We start from the raw sequence: 22,480 nt of genomic DNA, 5'->3' as shown, positions 1-22,480 counted from the left end.
TACTATTTTTTAAAAATATTAATAATTATCAACAATAACAATATTATTAATCTATTAAATTAAAATTTTTATTTTTATTCTGATGTTTCTGTAATTATCACCACCAGAGGACTCTTGACAGCATCGTTAGTTTCAGTGCGTACGAAAGTTTGCTGGATTTGAATTCTGTTTGAAAATAAAGCGAAAATGAACGCAAGATCACAGATGTTTGAATTGGTAAGATTATATATAAATGTTATTTTTTGATTAATTTCCTGTGTCTGCATCCTACTGGTAAATGCTTTCAGTTTTTACATTGCTTTTTATATTATTAATTTTGAAATTCACGAAAGATTACATATTTTGTTGGCAAAATGCTAATATTTCAGAGACAAAAAGACATTTCTCTACATTATTTAAAAGAAAATGTATGATTTGGAGTATATGACTATCGTCGACGTCACTCTTTTCGTCTCTAACCTTCGGATTATCATTTTTAAGCTACTTTATACTGTACACTAGACTTTTCTGTTAGATTTGCACCAGCCACAGCTTTCTACATAATGTTGACGTTAGTGAGACTCGTTTAGAACAGAGGTACCCAACCCACTTTACATTGAAACCGAAAATAAAACTACAATTAAAAATGAAATCAAAATAGTTCCCACTGTTTATAAAGTTGTAAATAACCTTAGTGCATGTATGGTCTCGGATGGAGTCCTCGAATTGTATTACGAGGACTATTTGAGACTGTGACAATTATGCCTCGATCTTAATCTGCATTTGCACATTCCTACGCTGCTAGACTTGACGGATTTTATTGGCGGAACCCTAGGCTTCTGTGGAATGCCAGGACCGTACCCTGGCCTAGAGTAGGCCGACCATAAGATTTGCCATTCGACAGTGGATTCATTTCAGAATCGGTGAAAATGGGATCTAAAACTTATTGAACGTTTGTTATTTTTTAAAATTTATTTATTTATTGTTCTATAAATTGGTGATACTATATTGGCATGTTAATGAAAGTACTCTATTCAAGATTTATTTTACAATCAAATATTAAAAACATGTAAAACTGGAACACAGTCTTCAGAAATTAGGGATTTCTGGTTGCCCTATCTAGAGAGACTAGGTGCATTTCCTAGTAAAATTGCTTTACTTAAGCTGCTGAAGGGTTGCGTAAGCAATTTCTGCTTTTGTAGGAAATGCTTCTATGCCTCTGTTACTCGGCATTGTTGTTTAGCTTTTTTATATGTTGTTTTGTATGAATAAAAATGTTTAGTCAGAAATGACACATAATTGTCATTGAGACTATAAAATATTAGAGGCAGCCAATCAAGAAAATGTCAAAATTGTAAAAATGCAATCAATAACCTACTTGATAAACAAGAACAGTAGAAAGTGTGCATTTGCCATCTTCTGTTATGTTGGAATAGAAGATTATGTGGAAAATTGCATTTCTAATTTTTTCCACTAACCAGTTTAAAATAGATTTTTGTATGTCACAATTTTTATTTGAAGTACAGTACATATGTGTATAATTTATGGTTGCAGCCATCTTAATTTCTAGTACTTGTGAACCTTGCTGCACTAATGCTACAGTGGCTAACTTAAAGTGGAATGAGCTAATATTATTCTGACATTTTTACAATGCTGGGCTGCAATTTTTAATTTATTTATATTGTACAAAAATTCACTACCATTATATTCACCCAGCTGATTTTTCTGAAAAAATGAATATTTTCAGTCTACTTCTAGACCTGCTTCAGGTGAAAAATTTTTAAACAGATGGAACTTTTAATGTTCCATCTATTTAAAAATTTGTCTGCCCAGTTTCTAGAGAAGTTATATTTTAATTTAAAATATATGCTCTTGATTTTAGTAGTACCTTACCCCTGTATATCATGCTTTTCCTGATAACAACAGAGTCAAACAGTCTCAACAGTACTACTGGTATTATATAGATAAATAATAACTACATACAAACACTAATAAACTAGCAAAAAAATGAATAAATTAAAACCAAAAACAAATGTTTTCTTCCATTTTAAACAGTTATCTTCAGGTTAGAAGAACATAAATGTTCTAATCCGAACAAGTGCATGTTCTAAAAATAGAACATCATATAAATTTAAAGACTGGAATTGTCTTGAAATGCACATGTGTCCATTATTACTGTGTCTTCAATCCAGATATAATGACACATAACAATTTTAAAAATAAAAGATTTTACAAAATACTAAATAAAACATATATGTCTTAATACAAGACCTTTAGGAGGTCATAGAGCACCCTCCACACAGTCGAAAGAGAGTCCATTTCCTTATACCCATTTTGAAAGTCTTGAATATTTCAATTTGTTCATGATACTTTAGGCTGGCTGGGTCACCACAGTGGTGTAAGATACAGGTGTTGTCAAATATAACCTGAATGTCATTATCATCGGCAAAAGCAGTCAGTGAGGAGTTGTAGCTCCTTCTGAATTGTATATTTATGTTCCTTAATCCTTGTTAACAGTATTAACAGTATAATGGACATGTAAGCATTTCAAGATGATTCCAGTTTTTAAATTTATATGATTATTTTTAGAACATGCATTTGTTTATTTGTACAAGGTGTGGCTAGAAAATAATGAGACTGAAGCTGGAACTTTAAATCTTGGGTAGTATGGAAGCAGAATGATCATATATTGAAGGAGAACACAACTAAAGTGACTCACTTTAGTTGTGTTTTCCTTCAATGTATGATCATTCTGCTTCCACACAGCGCTGCATTTGCAATTTCCACTGATCATAACAGTGCTGCAGGTCATCATCTGTAAGGCTATGCAGAAGCTCCATCATTGTTTTCTTGACAGCAGAAACTAAATCAAAATGGTGTCCCTTCAGAGCAGACTCGATTTTAGGGAAAAGGTAAAAGTCACACTGAGCTAGGTTAGACAAGTACAATGGGTGTTCAAGTAGTGAGACTCCCTTCTCGGCCAAAAACTGCTTCACTGACAGAGTGGAATGGGCTGATACATTGTCCTGATGGAGGATGAAACCATTTTGTCCTAAGTGTCTCCACTTTCTTCTGACCCTTTCCTACAAAGATTCCAGAACTTCTTTGCAGTAGTAGTATTGGTTCACTATTTGTTTCACTTTTTGCACGTTTTCCTCGGTTTTTGATGTGCTGGGCCGTTCATTGTCTTTCACATCATCTCAACCCTCAAGATCTCCTGTGCCAATTGAACATGTGCACGAGAAACATGTGTCCATCTCACAAAGTCACGGTTAACTCTACTTGGTATAACACTGAGGAACCTACTAAAGTGCTATAAAGCATCACAATTAACAACTGCCCTTATTCCCCCTCTTCATAGCCTCCAGCAAATACAAAGATACTGTACTATTAAGCCTATACAAGGAATTGAGGCTGTTACAAAGTAACTATACACTGTAAAAATTCTTGTTGGCTGACTCGTGTCTTATCTCCTACAGTATGGTTCAGTATGAGAAGTCTTGCATTTTCCACATGAAAAATACTGGAATATTTTGTTTTCTCTTAAAACATTTCTTGGATATACAGGCGTAAAAAATATGTGATGGTGAAAAATACACACACAAATACAGTTATATATACCTTATTTCTGTGTGTTTTCACCATCACATTTAAATGTACTAATTAAAGAATAAAAATTAGAGACTGAGAATTTGTAAATATTTTATTTTTTAATAATTTTAACTGTATTAAAAATAAGAATTTAGTTTTAATTTTGAATTTTTTTCTTTGTTGGTTGATCTTCAATTTTGATATGTTTCATCATTGTCCAAATATCTTGTGTTTAAATTTTTCATTTTAAATTCTGAAAACCCAAATCTTCTAAAATATTAATTATGTAGCTTATTGTTCATTACTCTACAATATTATTTGGACAGCTGTTTTTCTCAGGATTTTCGCACTCTTCCTTTTTTACTTCACACTTTTCTTTTTCGCAAGAATTGCCAACGTTCAATTTTTCACTTTGGGCGCACACATTTTCTTGTGATTCTTTCTTACTCAGAATTATGCGCTCTCCACAGAAATATTCATTCGAATAATCTGAATTACAACATTCATCAGACTTTGCTGTGGATGATTTGGGACATTCTTCCTTTTCACATGCCATAAGATGATCATCTTTCAGATTTTTACATTCTGTTTTTTCTGTTTTGCATTCTTTTTGTTTCTTGTCACATTCCTGATTTTTTGTAGTGTGACATTCATCATTATCCTGATTGTGAAACATGTTTAAATAACTTCTGAAGAGTGAAATGTAAACAAAAAGAATTTACAATACTGTTTAAATGAACAATGTTTATTGTTGTTGGTTCAATTATTTAAATAGCATAATTGTTGCATTTATATTCAAAATTATTTTGAATTTATTATATCAAATTTAAAATAAATGTTATTTAAATGGTTTATTTTAACATTTTAAATAAATAAATTTTTTATAAAATTAATTTAAGTATATGAACATTTCCAAAACATTGCCGTCATCATTTTTTTCAATTTATTAAGACTATATCAAATGATTCAAAAATATTTCTGCACTGAATAAATTTATAGTATTCATCATATATTTGTAGATGTGTTTTTATTATTTAAAACATTTGATTTTAATAGTTTATGATTATTTGTATATAGAATAGCCTAAAAGTCAAGTTAATGGAGATCTATTTTAAGCAGCAATGTAATAGTCGGTGCAATTGTTCTGGATTGTGCTGACTAGAATCTGAAAATTTTCAGTATATTAGTACATCTTATACTGTTCTAGTACAATTTAGGAGTTAATAATAATAATCTCACAATAATATCTAGATGATTAAAAATGATTACAGTTGTCCCTTGATAATCCAACGTTTTGTAATCCGACATGCTCAGTAGTCTGACGCACCTCCCGTCAAGGTCACTGTAGTCCCCGTCTTCAAAGTGTGAGCACAGTATGTACATATTTACATATGTACATAATTAATCTACCATTTAGTTGTGATGTTTATAAATTATTGTATGTACTGTATTATTTACGCCTATACACACTGTATGTACATTTATTGAATAGTGATTTATCTAATGCAGGTATGCACAATGTTTTTAAGATTGCTGTCTAGCCAGTGAGAATTTCAGGAAAAAGTTATCATTTAATTAATTTAAACATTTATCAATATGAAAAGTAAAATCTTTTTTATTCATCTGTCTTTCAAAACTTTATTACAAAGAAATTCAATTTTGTTAAATAGGGATACTTTGAAACAAAAAAAAATATATTTTTCAATGTTTTATTAAAAGAAAAAACCTTTTTTGAAAAGAAAGAAAACTTTTATTGAAATTCACAATGTAGAACTTTATAATATAGAAGTCTGAATGCGGTTGAACTGATTCATACCAGTTGAAAAATAGACAAGCATTTAGTAGAAGATATAAGATGGTATATATTGTTACTATATTATACATCTTCCACTGAGTAGAACTTGGAAATGTGCCTTTTCTTCACAGAAATAATGTATATTCTCTGGTTTTGTGTTTGTCAATCTAAAGAATTAGTTCTTTCATTTCAAATAACTGAAATTCACTTTCAATTTTATAGAAATGATTTCTTGTTTTCTTTTTTCTATTGCCAATTTTAAAAAATTGAAAAAATATATTATAAAGAAATTATATAAGCCTACCCTCTGCTAAATTTATTACTGTAGTACTCAAAATAGGATATTGCAAATTAAGTGTTGTAAAGGCCTATTATATTTAAAAAAAATAATAATTAAGGTAATTCATTTACAATGTTATTGCTAAATTTATTGTTTAAATGTATCTATTTGATAAAACCTTTTATTTAATATTATATGAAATAATATTTCCATAGAAAATAAAACATTTTTTTATATTCTGTTCAAATTTGGATAATATAAATTTATTTTATTGAACAGTCTGTAGAAGGAAGACAGGTTCAAGAAGTTGTTTCTGCTATTTTCCACACACTATTGTTTCATCGAACATTAGGAAAAGTAAGTGTAAATTATGCTGTTTCTAAACCTAAATTACTTAAATTCTTTGTTATTTTAATTAACTTGCTGCAAATTTCTTAGTTTGATTATAAACAAGAAGGAAGTTATTCAGTTGGTACTATTGGTTTTGAAGATGTGCCATGTGATTTTGTAGATTTTACATATGTGAGTAATTTGAAATTTTAATTACTTCATAACTGAATTTCTATTAAATGAGTAATACTATGTTAAATAAACCTTTTACATTATATAAAATTTTAGTTTATTCTGTTAAGCATATTAGATATTTATTACAGGTAAGATGTGCATCTGATGAATTAGATCAAACTTTAATGAAAGAAATTCAAAACTTTAGTGAAACTTTAAGAAGTACAGATGGACCCCAGAGTGGACAAGTAAATTTATTTTATTTTTTTAATTAAGTTTAATATTTTTGAGGAAATAATGAAAATTTAAAATTAATGATACTTGATTAATGGAATTAATTTGTTCATTATATTTTATTTGTACAGAAAGTATACAAATAGAGAAAATGTTGTAAAATTTCTGTGTGTTTTAATTTCTTTCTTTAGATAGTTTCTGATATTTTTTATGCTATAGTTTATATTTCAGTTATTGACTTGACTTACTTTGTACACAAATAACCACTTGGCTTTTATATAATTCAAATGTAGATAGATGGATATACTCATCATTGTTGGTCGCTTATTATTGCAATTTTTTCATAACACCCAAATTAGTCTTTTCTTTTCGTTCTTATGTGTCTAAACCTAATTTTTTTTCCATCCTTCTGTAATTCTGTATGAAGTCTTTCTCTTAGACTTCTTAAAAGCTCTTGCTCTTCTTTTTATTTCAAACATTACTTTAGAAAAACTGCATTCATTCATTTTTCCACATGTCCAACTTCTTCATTCTCTGAGTCATTACACTGTTTTTTACTTTGTGTTTCTTTTATAACTTCATTTCTAGTTCAAGCTCCTCTTGTTTTTCTTAATAATTTGAGGAATTTATCTTCAAAGTAGGATTTAGATGATTTAATCATCATCTAAATTTTCTTTATTGTGCTTACATTTATGAGAAATTCAGTAGAAAGAAACTATTATTCTTTTTGCACAAATTTGGAAAAATATACTCTAAGAGGAAATAAAATATTATAACAGTTTATTTTCTAAAGTTAAAATTTTAGTCGAATTTTGGAAAACAATCAGAAGATTCCTACAGAAATTATAAATTGTCAAGATAACACTTAAATTAATGAAATCAACTGTGATGATAAAATTTATTCAGAAAGAGGTTCTATTTGTACTGTTATCTTGATTACAATAAAAAAAATGAATGGATCTGCCAACAAATGAACTGTGAGTACCTTTGATCTGGTTCTGACATATTGTTCATATGAATAAACAAGCAGAATTAGTATCTTGCAAGTAAAACAGTTATATCATTGTCATTGGTATACATACAGTAATAATAATAATAATAATAATACTTTTATAGTCACATATTGTACACATTATAGACATGATATGAATTATTCCTGAAGTAGAGAAAAAGATTTATTTCCACAGTGTAAAAAGACATCTCCAATCTAGTAATGCATAAAATATTGGCATTTATCCTAAAGTTACTTCAAAGAAGTTTTTAATATATACAAATTCACATATGCAATCAAGTTGACATAAAATTTACCTTGAAAAACTTACGTAAAACAAAATTATCAATGTTATAACCTGTCTATCTGAAATCTCAAGAAGATGAGAAAGAAAACCTGAGATAAACAGGTTTCAAGTTATAGAGGTTCCTACACAGTAAATAATAATAGGTTTGATTGGAGGTATAATATTTTATTAATACAATAGCAAGTACTAAATCAACCTATACAAAAGCCTAGAATCCAGCAAAAATTTCACTTGTGTGAACGTTTTCATCCACATTTCTTTGGACATCAAGTGAAGTTTTTTCTGGATTCTTGGCTTTTGTGTAGATTGATTTAGTACAATTTAACCAGCATTCAGTTGTCATCGATTACAATGGTAAGTACAGTACACATCTGTATTAGGTATAAATAAAACATTTTTGACCTTGACCAATAAGATGCAAATCAAACTTGTAGCCAATTAGAGAAAAGCAGCATTAATTGCAACTATATACTGTATTACAAGAGATGTTTCTCAACTACAGTTTATGCTATCAAAATGTGATCACTAAGCTTTGAATCTGTAATCAACACTTCAGTCCATAATTTGAGATATAGAGGTTTTGGGAGAAAATTATTTGAGGTAAACATGGAAAATATATTGAATTTAGGCTGAAAATGTAGGGGAAGAAATACATTTTGAGGTAAAGAGATTTTCAATATAAATATGTTTGAGATAGACTGGTTCAACTGAACTGTGTGTGTGTAATTTATTTTTTTTTTTTCAATTTTTATATATATATGCAATGGGTAGAAATAGGAACTGTGGAAAAGAGTTGGAGGCAAAACTTTTGCAGCTCAAGATCAGGCCATAACAACAAATGTCATTAAAACGAACATACAGAAAGTAATAAATGATGCAAGATGCAGGCTTTTGTAAAGATAAGAATGAAACCATTTAGGGGCTGTCCATAAATTACATAAGGTATTTTGGGGTGGGTGGGGTCAAGGATTTCTTACGATTTCTTACTCAGGTAGGGGGTAATAGATCTCGTCTTACGTAATATTCTTATTTCTATTTTTTGATCTTGTTGAGTGGTGGAGTTTTGAATTTGGCTTCAATTTGGCAGTTTCTATTAAGAATGCTCATTGTACTAATGCCATCTCGTGTTACCTCATAGAACAATAATGCTAGCAGACTCATTTTTTATCATGGGAGAAACGCCATGTGGTGGTTTCTCAGTCTTTTTATTTATTAGAATAAGTGCACCACTCCTATGGGTGTATAATACTAAGAATACATAAACCAAAATACATGATACAAAGTAAACATAAAATTAGTATTCAGCTTTTAGTGAAAACTAAAATGTAAACCTAGAAATTAGAAATTATAAATGGTCTTTTCTTCCATATATTTTGAACATAATTGTAAAAAGCATCGAACAGTGGCTTTTGAACAAGCTTATCCAGTGGACATCGCCACCTGAAACCAAGCATAAAGATTTCTAATTTCAGAATAAGTCTATCTTTATCATAAATTGGACAAGAGCAGTTTTTGCTTGGTTATTGTAAAAGCAAGAGGCAGTTTCTGCCCAGTTATACATTGCCAGGTAGCTTTTAAAATTATCATTCTCAGTAAGTAGTCGAGCATAGCAAATGTTAAATCTCTAAGTGGTGAGGAGAACCTGCATTCAACACTAGGAAAATAAAATCTTGTTATTCTACTAGTTTTACTTCTCAACCACTGTTGATTTCACTTTGCATAGCATTGTCATGAATATAATTTTTAAGGCTGCTACATGAGAGAGGGATGTGAGTAATCCAAGTCAGTGTCCTGTGCAACTGACTTAGCCTCAAAGTCGGCTTTTTCATTTCCCGGTATGCCAGTATGGCCAGGAACAAATATAAAAGTTATCTTATTTACAAGATTTTTAATATGGTCCTGGATATATATGATTTTATTGCTATTGCAATTGGGATTTAATAGAGCTCTTAGGACAGACTGAGAATCACTGTAAATGTTGATAGACAGTTTTGCTTGGTAGATAGCATCTTCAGCTTGATAGATGGAGGTATATAGGAGGTATCTGTACCTTCTAACATGTTTTGGGCAAAATATGCCAGTTTGGAGGAAGATGGATACTTGAGCCAACATGAAGGGGGCTTTTGTCTAGATATTAATGTCTGCATGGTTATCCATGGAGGAAGCAGATGAAACCAAATTTACCCTGGGGATAACCTTGTTTACAGGGTGATGATCAGAAATAGGGTAATTGTAATGTTGTAGCATATGAACAGCTGTAGATAGGAGTAGAGACTGTTGTTGATCTTTGATGTTTGTAATTCTGATGTAGTAGTCTAGAACCTTTTCTACAATATATAGTGGCAAAGTAATTACCTCTGCTAGAATCAGAGGCATTAGTAGAAACAGTTCTGCAGCACTTTGAAATTCTGATGGCAAACTGTCTTTGAAGAGAGAGTAATTTTCTTGCTACTGAATTTTTACTAGTTACATGACTCCAGCTAGAGGCCACATAAAGTAGCATTGGTTGTATAGCCCATTGTATAGAGTTTTACAAGCTTTATGATTTAGTCCCCAGGTGCACCTAGCACATTTTAGCAGCATATAGTTTATTTTCTTGGCTTAGCCAAGATGTAATCAATATGGCAACAGAATATGGTTTCTCTTTATTCTCTCTCTGTTTTATTTTGTATGATGTTTCTGTTTACACATGCACTTAGCTAGTGCATTTGACAGAGCTAGTCGATCTGTCAAAGTGTTTTGCATCCTTTTGTAAAAATTAAAATTAATATAAAAATGAATATTATGACATTGATTAATGATGATAATAATAAAAAGATTGTTAATAATTAAAAAATAAATTGTTCATTCAAATTCATTAAATTTTTATATTTTTAAATTTGTTTACATAGTCTTTTATAAATAATAGTACATATTAATTAGTTAATTAATAATTATATATTTTGGATCTAAGGTTTTTAGGGTTTTATAAAAAGAAATTTTTTTGTTAAAATTTTTCTATAAAATCATGTCTAAATATTACATAAGATAAGGAAGGGGTATCAAAGAAAATATTATGGTTTATTACACGGGTGGGTGGGGATCTAGAATAGCCGAAATCACCCTTATATAATTTATGGACGGCCCCTTATGTGACAGTGGATGTAGCAAAATCACACAAACTAAATACAGAAAGAGGCACAATAAAATTGCCCAAATAATACACTAGTCACTTTGCAAAAAGTACATCAAAGTAGTGAGATACTGGTATGAACACAACACAGAGAAATTGATTGAAAATGAACAAGTCAAGATACTTTGGGATTTTAGACTACAAACTGACAAACATGAGGATCATAATACACCTGACATCACAGTAGCTGAAAAAGAAAAAGTTTATTTAATTGACATTACAATCCCAGGAGATCCAAAAATTGTTGAAAAAGAGCAAGAAAAACTGAATAAATACAGAGATTTAGCAATTGAGATAACACGACTGTGGGACAAAAGCATTAAAGTTGCACCAATTATAATATCCCCTACACTGACAAAATATCTAGAGGAACTTAACATAATGGACTTAGCAGTTTTTTGTAAATCAAACATTGAAATCTTTGGAACTTGCCTACTATGAAAATATCTGAGGGATGCCTAAGACCTAAGATGGGGTTTATGTTACTTCAGTCAGTACCAGTGTATGGCAGATGATAGCCTTACTAGTCACATAATAGATTGTCTTCCAGCTTTGGATTTATTATGTGTATACATATACATATATATATAGCAGGGATATGATAAAAATGTGGGGATTTGGTAAAATCCCCAAGAGAGATGATCAATTTATGAAGATGTTAAAATGACAATTCTATAGTCATTTCCCTAAAAAAAATAAATGATTTGATCAAATCTCTAAACTGGTTTTGTGAAATGACAAAAAACAAATTAACAAAGTAAGAAGTACTTTTATATGAAAAGATAGAGATAACGCCAAGTTTATTTATTTTTATTGAAACATGTTGTAGATTTGTGGCACCTGGAGTTACAGAAGGACGTTATTTTTTTAAAGGCACATCTGTTTGTTTTGCATTGTACCTTGGCTTTTTCACAGGAACATTTCTTAAACTCATGACCTCCGAATAATGATAATTTTCCAGCAATTTATCGCAAACTTAGCTTTATCAGTGGGACAGTTTCAGTAAATGTGGTTGTAGTTATTTGAAGAGCATTTCTAGGAAGCCAATCTTTTATAATGCCAGCTGAAGTACCAATTTGGTATAATATCTAATACTATCCCCATAACATTATTTCCATCTAATGGACCTCTATCTACCTTAGGTACATCGACCAAAACTGTGGAATTCACTAACAAGTTCTTAAATTTCTTCAATGAAAAATGTTCCATTTTTTTCAGCTGATATTTTTAGGTATTTTACAGCATGTTCCCTTTGATCTATAATTTCCTTTTCTTTTTGGCATAAGTAGCATAAAATTTTTGATCCATATCCTTCTTTTCTTATGCTATTTCCACATATTGCATGTACTGGATTTTTACAATGTCACATGAATGAGCTTCAGTAGATTCTGTTCCACAAACAACACAATGAAGTTTTACTTTGCTGTTGCTGCTTCTGTTTTTGATTCTATTAACAGTACAGACTGGTGGTACAGGTGTTGTAGAGTTGTAAACTGGTTCGAACTGTGTTATTGATTTAGTTGCTAGTAGATCCTCGAAATTTGAAGTTGAAGCATTGTAGTTAATTAATTAATTTAGTTCTGGATTAACTTCTGAAGTTGAAGCATCATCGTTGTTCATTAATTGAGTTGCTGGTAAATTTTTTGTTGTGAAAGTGTTGTCACTATGTTGCTGTTTAAGAAGCTGATCCAAGTCCTCTTCAGTAACAAGCTTCTCAAGCAACTCCTTTGAAATATGAGTAGATTGGAGTCCTGTTTTTGGTTCTGTTCCAAATAAGGCTTTGTAAGGTGATCGTTGAATGGTACAATGAAAGGAGGAATTCTTCTGAAACTGAACAAAGTAACAACCTGTAGCCCAATCATTTGTGTCATTTTGTCAATAAGCCAAGCACATAACATAGCTTCGACATCTTGATTTGATCGCTCAACAGATTCTTGGCTTGCTGGATGTCTAGACCCATGTTACAATTTTACATGTTGGCCACAGGGATGTCAATTCTTGTATGACAGCAGCCATAAACTCACAGCCGTTGTCACTTTGCAATGTATGAGGATACCTACTTCCAGAAAGATTTTTAATAGCTTCATTGCTACTTCAGCTGCTCTTTTTGAATTCAACAGTCGCAGAAAGCTGAATTTTGTTGCGTGATCCAGGTAATGTAATAGCCATTTGTAATTTCTGTCTGGGGTTGACTGCAAGTCATCTAAATCCACTTGGCCATGATGGTTGAAGTCGCAAGACACAATTGGGTGAACGACGATTCCTTTTCTTGGAAATGTTTTTTAGACTGATGTAAGCAGAGTTTAAAATCTGCTATTCATTAGCACCCCTCCCCATTAACTCCACATCTGCGATGGTCGAGAATTTGGAGAACTGAGGGGTCACGAAGGGGAAGGAAGAGTTTGGACAGGGGAGAGAGGAGAGAAAGGTCACCACTTTTTAGACTGGACATGGGTGTAACGGATGTTGAAGTCATCTGTGCTTGTGATCACCTTACTTTTTAGTTTAATTGTTGTATTATTAAAATTTGTAATATTACAAATTGGCACAGTTGACAGGATTTCAGTACACAGCTGTATTTATATAGTCTTGAAGTAGAATCATGCTTTTCAAATTCTTGGTTCAGAAGACAGAAGACTCCTACATTATCTCCCGATATCAACTAGAAGGGGAAGACGAATGGATGGAAATCGACCAAGAATTTCAAGGAATCGAAAATCATCCCGCAATTTCGACCTCGTCGGTTTTTCAAATTGCTATCCAGACTATGACGAATTATTGAACACTATCTATTTCATTATCGGAGACAGAAGGTGAGCTCTATCTTAACAAAACTTTAATACGACAGGTCACCTCAGACAGTTCTCCTACGGATAGTTTGTCTGACCCGAAGTCGGATGTGTTGGTGCAAATGGTTCAGTTGCAAAAGCTGTACATGAACAAACGAGCTGAAACATTAAAGATTATGAACTCTTTTCGGCAAACCATGGACAAAAAGTCATTAAACTCGTAACGATGGTGGACTTCACGCCGATCTCTGAATAAGCAAGAAACGAGAAAATTAACATCCAGGCGTTAAGTGTTTACGAATATCGCTATAATCACTAGCGCTTTCGACAAAACTATTTTCGTCTTCCTCAGGTGGATAAAAACGGTTAAAATCCTTCGAATCAAAAAATTTTCGAAATGCAAAAACCACTTTAGAGCTTTGGAACGAAATCAACGATGGAACAGAGCGAGAAGAAATTTAAATGTGCGCGCGTGGTGACGTAGCGCATGCGCTATAAATTACTGAGATGTGGAGCTAGAGGTGTTGTTTTAATCTGTTATATAAGTTGATTGACCCACATAACAGGCAAATTAAGCGTGGGAGTGTTGCACGGATTTAGTGCAGCGGTAAGGATTTAGTGCTACCTCCGTACTAGAGAGGTCTGGAGTTTACTCCATCCCATTGGAAAATACTGCATCCGGTATTCGCACCCACTACGTTGGTGCGACAACCAGAATGTTGGCTTGTCGTATTTCCGAACACCAACTTTCCATCAGGGCAGGCAAAGGAGACACCGAACTAGCAAGAATGGTGTTACAGCACCTGTACACCCCACTATGGGACCAGGTGATGATGCTCAGGCATTGTAATAACAGGAGCATCGTGTTTATTTGGGAGGCCTTCCTTACCGCTGCACTAAATCCGTGCAACACTCCCACACTTGATTTGCCTGTTATGTGGGTCAACTTATATAACAGATTAAAACAACACCTCTAGCTCCACATCTCAGTAATTTATAGCGCATGCGCTACGTCACCACGTGTGCACATTTTAATTTTTTCTCGCTCTGTTCCATCGTTGATTTCGTTCCAAAGCTCTAAAGTGGTTTTTGCATTTCGAAAATTTTTTGATTTGAAAAAGGATTTTAACCGTTTTTATCCATCTGAGGAAGACGAAAATAGTTTCGTCGAAAGCGCTAGTGATTATAGCGATATTCGTAAACACTTAATGCCTGGATGTTAATTTTCTCGTTCATTAAACTCATCTCGCGATATGATCGACATAGGAAAATATGATGGAAAATCGGAGGAAGCACGTGTTTGGATAATTTCATACGAACACGCATGTGCATCTCGCAATTGGATTACAGACGAACAAAAGATCCGTAACCTTCAAAATTATTTGGGAGGAATTGCCGTGAAATGGTACAATTCTCGAGTATTAGATAAGGTACAATGTCTGAGAACCTTTGTCATCAATATTGGGATCACAGCTCCATCTTTCTAAGTATCTGTCTACTACTCTTTACATACCTTGGCCGAGAGGCTGCTAAGGGAGGTTTCTATCTGTAGTTATAAGTTGATCTGTTTTATTTGTTCGGGTTGTCTTTGTATTTGGGCAGGCCCTAGGGGTGGCCTTTTGCGTTGTTTTCATCTGGGGCCCACTGTTTGTTTACCCATCAGGTCTAAGTTTAGGTCGTCATATGGGCCCAAGGTTTCCCACCTATCTTTTGTACATATGCGTTTACTTGTTTTACGGGTTTGTTTGTGTTGACAGTTCCAGGTAGCATAGTGCTTGCCCCTCCGGGTTGCTGTCATCTGCAGGCCCACTGTTAGTAACCCATTGGGCCTAAGTGCTGTTCATGGGTCCTAGGTTGAGAAGTGCTCAACCACTTGTCTTTGTATCATTTTCTTTTGTTTATTATTATTTTCATGTAAATTTTGTTTCAAGTTTGTTTGTTTCTTGGCAGCCCCATTATCACCACCAGTTGTTTGGCCATTGGTGTTGCTGCTATTTGTATATCACTGTACCTGCTTCACCAGAGGCAGCCTCTTGGGTGTCCGTACCTTTCTGTAATTCCTTTATATTCACTATTTGCTTATGGGCTATGCCCCATATTTTGTACATTTGTTATTTTCAATTATTAGAACTGACTGGGCGTTCTGAGGTCTCATGTTTCACACTTTCCTATTAGTCTTTTCTTTTCTTCCTTCTTCTCATTTCCTCTAAAATTCTTCATCCTTCCTTTTCAAAGGCTATGCTGTAAGTTTGGCCTTCTACTCCTTTCCAGTAAAGTATTAGATAAGGTCTGTGATAATTGGGAGGAATGGAAAAACTCTTTTCTTAGTGTGTTCAGACAGAATTGGATCCAACTTTCCATATTAGTGGATATGTGGGAATATTGTGGTGGTTTACTATTAGAATATTATTTTGAAAAACAATGGCGTATCCAACTTGCATATCCAGATATTGGGAAACAAAGCACCACCATGGTAATACATGGTGGTGCTTTGTTCCCCAATGGTAATACATGTATCACCATGGTAATACATGGACTAGCAGTGGATATGCAAGCTATTCTTCTTCAACACAATTTAAATGACAAAGAAAACTTATGTGTCGGATTGAGCAAATTGGTACCTACAAAAAACTCGGTACCGAGGAAAATCGAAAGAAGGAATAATATTCATGGTAACCGAAGTTTTACCTCCATGAATGAAATTGATAATGGTCCAAAAAACGAGTAAGGAAGGATTTACCAATCCCTCTGACAAAATTGGATCATTGTCTAGTCACAGATCATAATGATCCCTGAATATTCTCAATGGAAGTGAATAACGTGTATTGCTCAGTTTATCTAGATCCAGGATCCACGGTCAACCTTATTAGTCCAAAATTGGTAGATAAATGCAAACTAGAATTCCATCCTATACATACAGTCTTAAAATCATTTAATGGAGCACTTACTGTATATAGGGAGAGTGTTTTGGCTACTATAAAGTTTAGAGACCGAACCCAACTCATAGAAGCAATTATCGTTAAGGAAATGGACTACGATCTTTTGTTAGGGATTCACACATTGGGTAAGCAGGAAGTTTTATTAGTTAAAACCGACAGAATTATATTACAGAAAGAAGACGTTTTGCGGCATTTTCCGGGCTTCGATCAACCCAATTATACCAGACCCCCTAAGTTCACTGTCGATTTTAATATAACAGATACGAAAGTGATCAAATGTAAACCCTATCAGTTGTCTTGTGACAAAAATCAGTGGTTAAGGACCAAAATAAAAGACTTGTTAGCACAAGGCATAATAGAAGAAACATCATCTCCTTACGCTTCGCCTTGTGTTGTTCTTCCCAAAGGGAATGGCGATTACAGATTGGCTCACAATTATATGAAAATTAACGAAGTGACTGAATTGGATCCCTATCCCTTTCCCTTAATAGACGATATCATCAATGGATTCGGAGGATGCAAATATTTTACAAAATTGGACTTAAAAGATGGATTTTGGCAGATTGGAAATAGTGAGGAGACTCGAAAGTATACGGCATTTGTCACCCCATTTGGACATTATCAGTATACTTGTTTGCCTCAAGGTTGGAAAAATTCTCCGGCATTATTTCAAAAAGTTATGAATAAGGTGCTGGGGGATCTCTTGAAAAATGAAAAAGTCCAGAATTATATTGACGATATAAGCATGGGCTGACAATGAAATAAGTAATGTGGAGCTCACTTATCAAGCATTAGAGAGGTTAACTACAGCACAACTGAAGAGGAATGCTTAGCCGTTATTAAGGCAATTAAATATTTTCAAAGTTTCTTGGAGGGAAGAAAATTCACCGTGCATACCGATCACCAAGCACTTACCTTTTTAATGGGATTAAAAGAACCGAAAGGAAAGTTAGGCCGATGGCAAGTCTTTTTACAAACCTAAGATATGAAAATTAACCATCACACTGGAAAAGACATCTGCATCTGTTAATTTATCTCCAGATTGTGTCCCCGCGTGAAATCGATGCCAGTCCACCAAATCAACAAACACAAGTGGCAAAAGACCAAGAATGGCTGGTTGATTGTCCCGAAAAATATTCAAAACAGCGTTATGAAGCGGTATCATGATGATCCAGACAGTGGGGGGGGTCATGATGGGTTTTAGAGGACTTATTACAAGTTAAGGGCACGGTTCTGGTGGCCTAACATGAGACAAAGTATCCAACATTACGTGCAGACCTGTCCAATATGTCAATCCGTCAGGTTTAAATACCGACCCCATCAAGACCAACTCTATTTGCCCCCACAATCGAAAATACCCTTCAATACGGTACACATTGATTTTGCAGAGCTTCAGAAACACAGTGAAGGGCTAAGAATGACTAAATCATTTCTAGTGGTCATAGACGAAGCTACACAGATAACTTATGCTAAAGCTATGAAGGAGGATGTGCATAGTGTCATCCGTTTATTGAATAATGATAAATTATCCACATATGTAACTACTATCATCAGCGATTGCGGATCTTCCTTTAAATCGGACAGTTTCAAGCAATGGGCCAGAGACAGGAATATCACATTAAAAAACCACATCATCTTATCATGCTGCCGGGAACGGAGTGTGTGAGAGAAAGATACAGGATCTCAAGAAATTCCTTAATTGCTATCCAGATTTCAAAGGCGGGTGGAAAAATTGCTTGGATGCTGCAGTTCGCCACGAAAACTGAAGCTACAACTCTTATTTAGGTTGCACTCCATTATTCAAATGGCAACATACAGTTGTTAAGCTGGAGGCTGACAGCGAATTCAGAATTATAGATTTACAATTGTATGAAAAGGAGCATACTGAAGAACAATGAAGGAAATATAGAGAATCCATCAAAAAATATTATGATAGGAAGCATGCAGGACCTTTGGTAAACATTAAAGTTGGATCCTGGATTTTAGTTCAGAGTGGTATGAGGGGAAAACATCCGAATATTAAAGGACCATATCATGTCGATAATAATATACTACGACAGCATGCCTAAAAATGTGATGTATAGAATGGAAAGTGGAACTAAAAAGATAGCTCACCTTACCAATATAAAGTTGTATCATCACGGGTGATGACAAGGCTAAGAAGGGGGGTGTAAACAGAGTTTAATATCTGCTATTCATTAGCACCCCTCCCCATTAACTACACATCTGTGATGGTCGAGAATTCGGAGAACTGAGGGGTCACGAAGGGGAAGGAAGAGTTTGGACAGGGGAGAGAGGAGAGAAAGGTCACCACTTTTTAGGCTGGACATGGGTGTAACGGATGTTGAAGTCATCTGTGCTTGTGATCGCCTTACTTTTTAGTTTAATTGTTGTATTATTAAAATTTTTAATATTACAACTGACATACTGTGCACAGTTTCAAACACTCCAGAACAATCAAAGTGGGTATAAAGTATTGCAAATTCAAACTATACAGGATTTTATCTCTGCTCCATAGCAAGTTGACTGATGAGTTTCCTGAAGTATGTGATAAAATTCTTCTGCAGACACTATTTTCACAACTGGATTGGAGTCAGACTTTCTCTTGAAAATCAAAGACTTTTTAGTATCTACTTCCATTAGATCGTATTTTTTTCCATAGCAATACTGTTTATTTGTCTGTTGAAACTTAAGTACTGGTGCTAATTTAAATTGTTCAATGGCTGTGATAGCTGCTTCTGTTCTTTTGCGAGTCCACAACGGTTTTTCTTTATCATGCCGCTCACTCAAACAGGTCCTGATAGTTTCATTGAACTGTTCTTCACACACAAATTCGGTTTGAGTCTGATTTTGTCTCGTATTCAAAGCCATTATTTTGATAATCGTACAAATTGCAAGGAAAATAAAATATAAATGTGCACGACTATCGTGACATAATGATTTGTGCAACTGCATGCACTAGAGATCACCAGCAACTAGCCTGTTGAAGGGACGAGGGAGTGGGTAACTAGCGCAAGCAATGCTATGCAAGTCCTGACTTGTTTAGTGAAAAGATAAAATAAAATAGTACAAGGATTTGATCAAATCACTTATTTTTTTTAGGGAAATGACTCTATAGAATTGTCATTTTAACATCTTCAGTAAATTGATCATCTCCTTTAGGGATTTGACCAAATTCCCACTTTTATCATATCCCTGCGACATATGTAACAGACACTTAACGTACATTTTAATGTTTATAAATTATTATAAATAATAAGGAAATTATCTGTAATTTAATAAATTTTTTATGGAAGTCGATTCAAAGAAATGATACAATTGTATTTCTAGGAAAGATTCTCTAAAACAGTGATTCTCAACCTTTTTTTTTTTCGTCACGGTGCACTTTTAATAATTTAAGAATTTGGCAGCACACACGGTTACTTCGGTAAGTACCGCAGGACAACCGGTGACGTCATAATAGTGATTTTTTTAAACGCAGTTGGTTATTTAGGTACATTTTCTAAACGCCTTGGTAACTACTGGCAGTTACCGATAACACCGGTTACAAGGTAGAACCGAATGAACTACTCGTCTGACGTCGCTTATGTATGGGTATTCGCAGTGGCGGCACACTTCAAAAATCTCGCGGCACACTAAAGTGCCGTGTCACAGTGGTTGAGAATCACTGCTCTAAAAATTGATGCATTTTTTGTAATATTCTATAAATTTTAATTAGATTTCTTTAGAATTCTACCAGAAGAAACGCTTACACTGGCCTTTTGCTCCAGAAAGTATTCCTTGGGAAGTATGGACTGTAAAAATCAATATTATTTCGTTACCTAATGAACATGGTAAATATTAAATGAAATATTAGTTTTAAAATTCAAAATGTATTAACTTTTATTTTATTTTTTCAGAGAGGCAAATATATAGAGAGAAAGTTGGCGATATGCTTGGTGAAAAAGTAATTGCCATTGCTTCAGCGATGAATCGTAACGAATATGTTCCAAAAATGCCCAATCAGTCAGAACTTGATTTAATTTTCGACACTAGTTACTCGGATGTTCAACCTTATCTCTTCAAGGTAAATTTAGATATTTTCTTTTACAAAAGAACATTTCGATGGTTATAAAATTTTATAAATATTTTTCTTTGTTTTTTTAGATCACCTATCATACATCAAGCCCTACAAATTCATCAGTTGTTAGTACGGCAGTGAGGAAATTATTGAAAGATACATTGGGATAAAATGAAGATATATTCAGTTACCACGTGGTGGAATTTAATTTATTTTCAATGCATTAATAAAGAAAATTTTTACAAACAATACTTTGCTGTAGATAAAGCTTTTGATGCTTAATACATAAATATTGGATATATCCAATATTAAAAAACTGATTATAATATTTATTTATATCTGTTGCATTTTTATATTTACATTATATAATTTGTTATATAGTTGAGAAAAAATAAACTTTCTTAAACATTATTGTGTAAATTTTAACCTTTTCTATTTAAGGATTTGAAAATATACATTAGCAATATCACATTCTTTAAGAATATTTATTATTTAATAGATGATCAGGAAAGGTGTATTCATTGTTCCCTGGAGAAAAGTGTAGCTGTCCAAATGCGACTAAATTTTCTATGCAATGTGTTAGGACTTGTAGAAGTGATTTCCAAAACATTATAATATAAGCCTTGTTGCATTGCAAATGGCAAAAAGCATAATGTATGCATAATACATACATGCTGTGTGTGATTTCTGGGTATAAAACTGTTCACAGACATGATCTGCCATAATATGAATGGCATTCCGTCTATGATGGTCTTGACTTTGCAGAAACATACTTTTCTTGTGAATGTCTTGAACATCAACACATTTCTTAGTGTTTCATTTGGTCTTTTGTGCAGCTTAAATTGTTGCATGTGTTTTGCCATTCACAGTATCAAAGTCCCTTAGCAGAGAGTTTTGGAATTAAATTTTCCTTCAGGAATGTCCTGAAATGTCGGTGCACAAAATTTGGGTTGCATTTTGACTTCTATATATTCTTTAAACATTTAATATGAATACTTGAATATATGGGGTGATCATAATTAAAGTCTTATACAAGAAAATATCAGACTGCAGTTGAGTCAATTATAATATAATAAAGCTAGTTAGATTATAGTTGTTCAGTATTGGGAAAAAAGGTAAATAAAGATACTTCGGTATGAACTGTTACAATAAAGATTCTAAAGGGTCTCTGAAGCAAGATTTCTATCTCTAATTATAATTATAGCTATCATCTTTTGTCCATCTCAGGATAGAGGTTTACATAAGGAATTCATTTACTTTGGACAGAATTTTCATTTAAAATTTCAAACTGATATGTATAAGCTAAATGAACAAGTTAAAGTGTCTCCATACTATAAGGAAACAATAGACAGAGAACAACTCTAATTTGGTCAATATGGCTTTGCTTTTACAGTAACAAGTTTTCAGTTGTAACCTTACACATGGAATATCCTTTTCTTCTCTTATTTCATAAAATATGGCTGTTTTCACAATTACAAGATTGGGCTACGAGTAGCAGATTGAGATATTTGTATGGCTCTAGGCTACTAGATTTAGATGACTTACTACTTTTTGGGATCACTAAAAATAATTTGGGTGACATTTTGAGGAATTCTACTTTACTTTTTATAAAACCTATCTGGCAAACTGGGAGGTTCTAACTGGATGCCTGCTGTTTGCTATTTTCGTTAATTAATTAATAAGTTACCTTATCCTGTTTGCTTAATAAATTACTAAAGTTACATGGCATTTGGCATATATAGAAATATGTAAATCTCAGATAATTTGAAATTTGATAATTCAAAATCACAATTATTTCATCCCCTAAATTTGAAACTAACAAGGATTTCTATATATATA

General features: G+C 33.1%; 1 protein-coding gene across 1 annotated transcript; it reads left to right on the top strand.

Annotated features, from left to right (window-relative positions):
* The first annotated feature begins 101 nt into the window (after window positions 1–101).
* On the top strand, window positions 102–20,961 carry Atg101 (autophagy-related protein 101). Its single transcript, XM_067273837.1, has 7 exons — window positions 102–216; window positions 5,925–6,002; window positions 6,084–6,167; window positions 6,299–6,397; window positions 20,300–20,414; window positions 20,481–20,647; window positions 20,728–20,961. Exons 1-7 carry the CDS (start codon window positions 187–189, stop codon window positions 20,809–20,811), a joined length of 657 nt encoding a protein of 218 aa, XP_067129938.1. The 5' UTR covers window positions 102–186; the 3' UTR covers window positions 20,812–20,961.
* The last annotated feature ends 1,519 nt before the right edge of the window (window positions 20,962–22,480 follow it).

The sequence above is a fragment of the Centruroides vittatus genome, unplaced genomic scaffold, assembly GCF_030686945.1.
Source record: "Centruroides vittatus isolate TY-2023 unplaced genomic scaffold, ASM3068694v2 contig_5, whole genome shotgun sequence".
In the NCBI taxonomy this organism is placed as follows: Eukaryota; Metazoa; Arthropoda; class Arachnida; order Scorpiones; family Buthidae; genus Centruroides; species Centruroides vittatus.
This window is presented reverse-complemented; position numbering and strand designations above follow the sequence as displayed.

Bases quoted from the DNA above. Each gene is read 5' to 3' on its own strand.
- Atg101 (XM_067273837.1), top strand. From the start codon at position 187: ATGAACGCAAGATCACAGATGTTTGAATTG. The intron at 6,398-20,299 runs GTAAATTTATTT...AATTTTAATTAG, and splicing joins ATGGACCCCAGAGTGGACAA to ATTTCTTTAGAATTCTACCA. The intron at 20,415-20,480 runs GTAAATATTAAA...TTATTTTTTCAG, and splicing joins TTCGTTACCTAATGAACATG to AGAGGCAAATATATAGAGAG.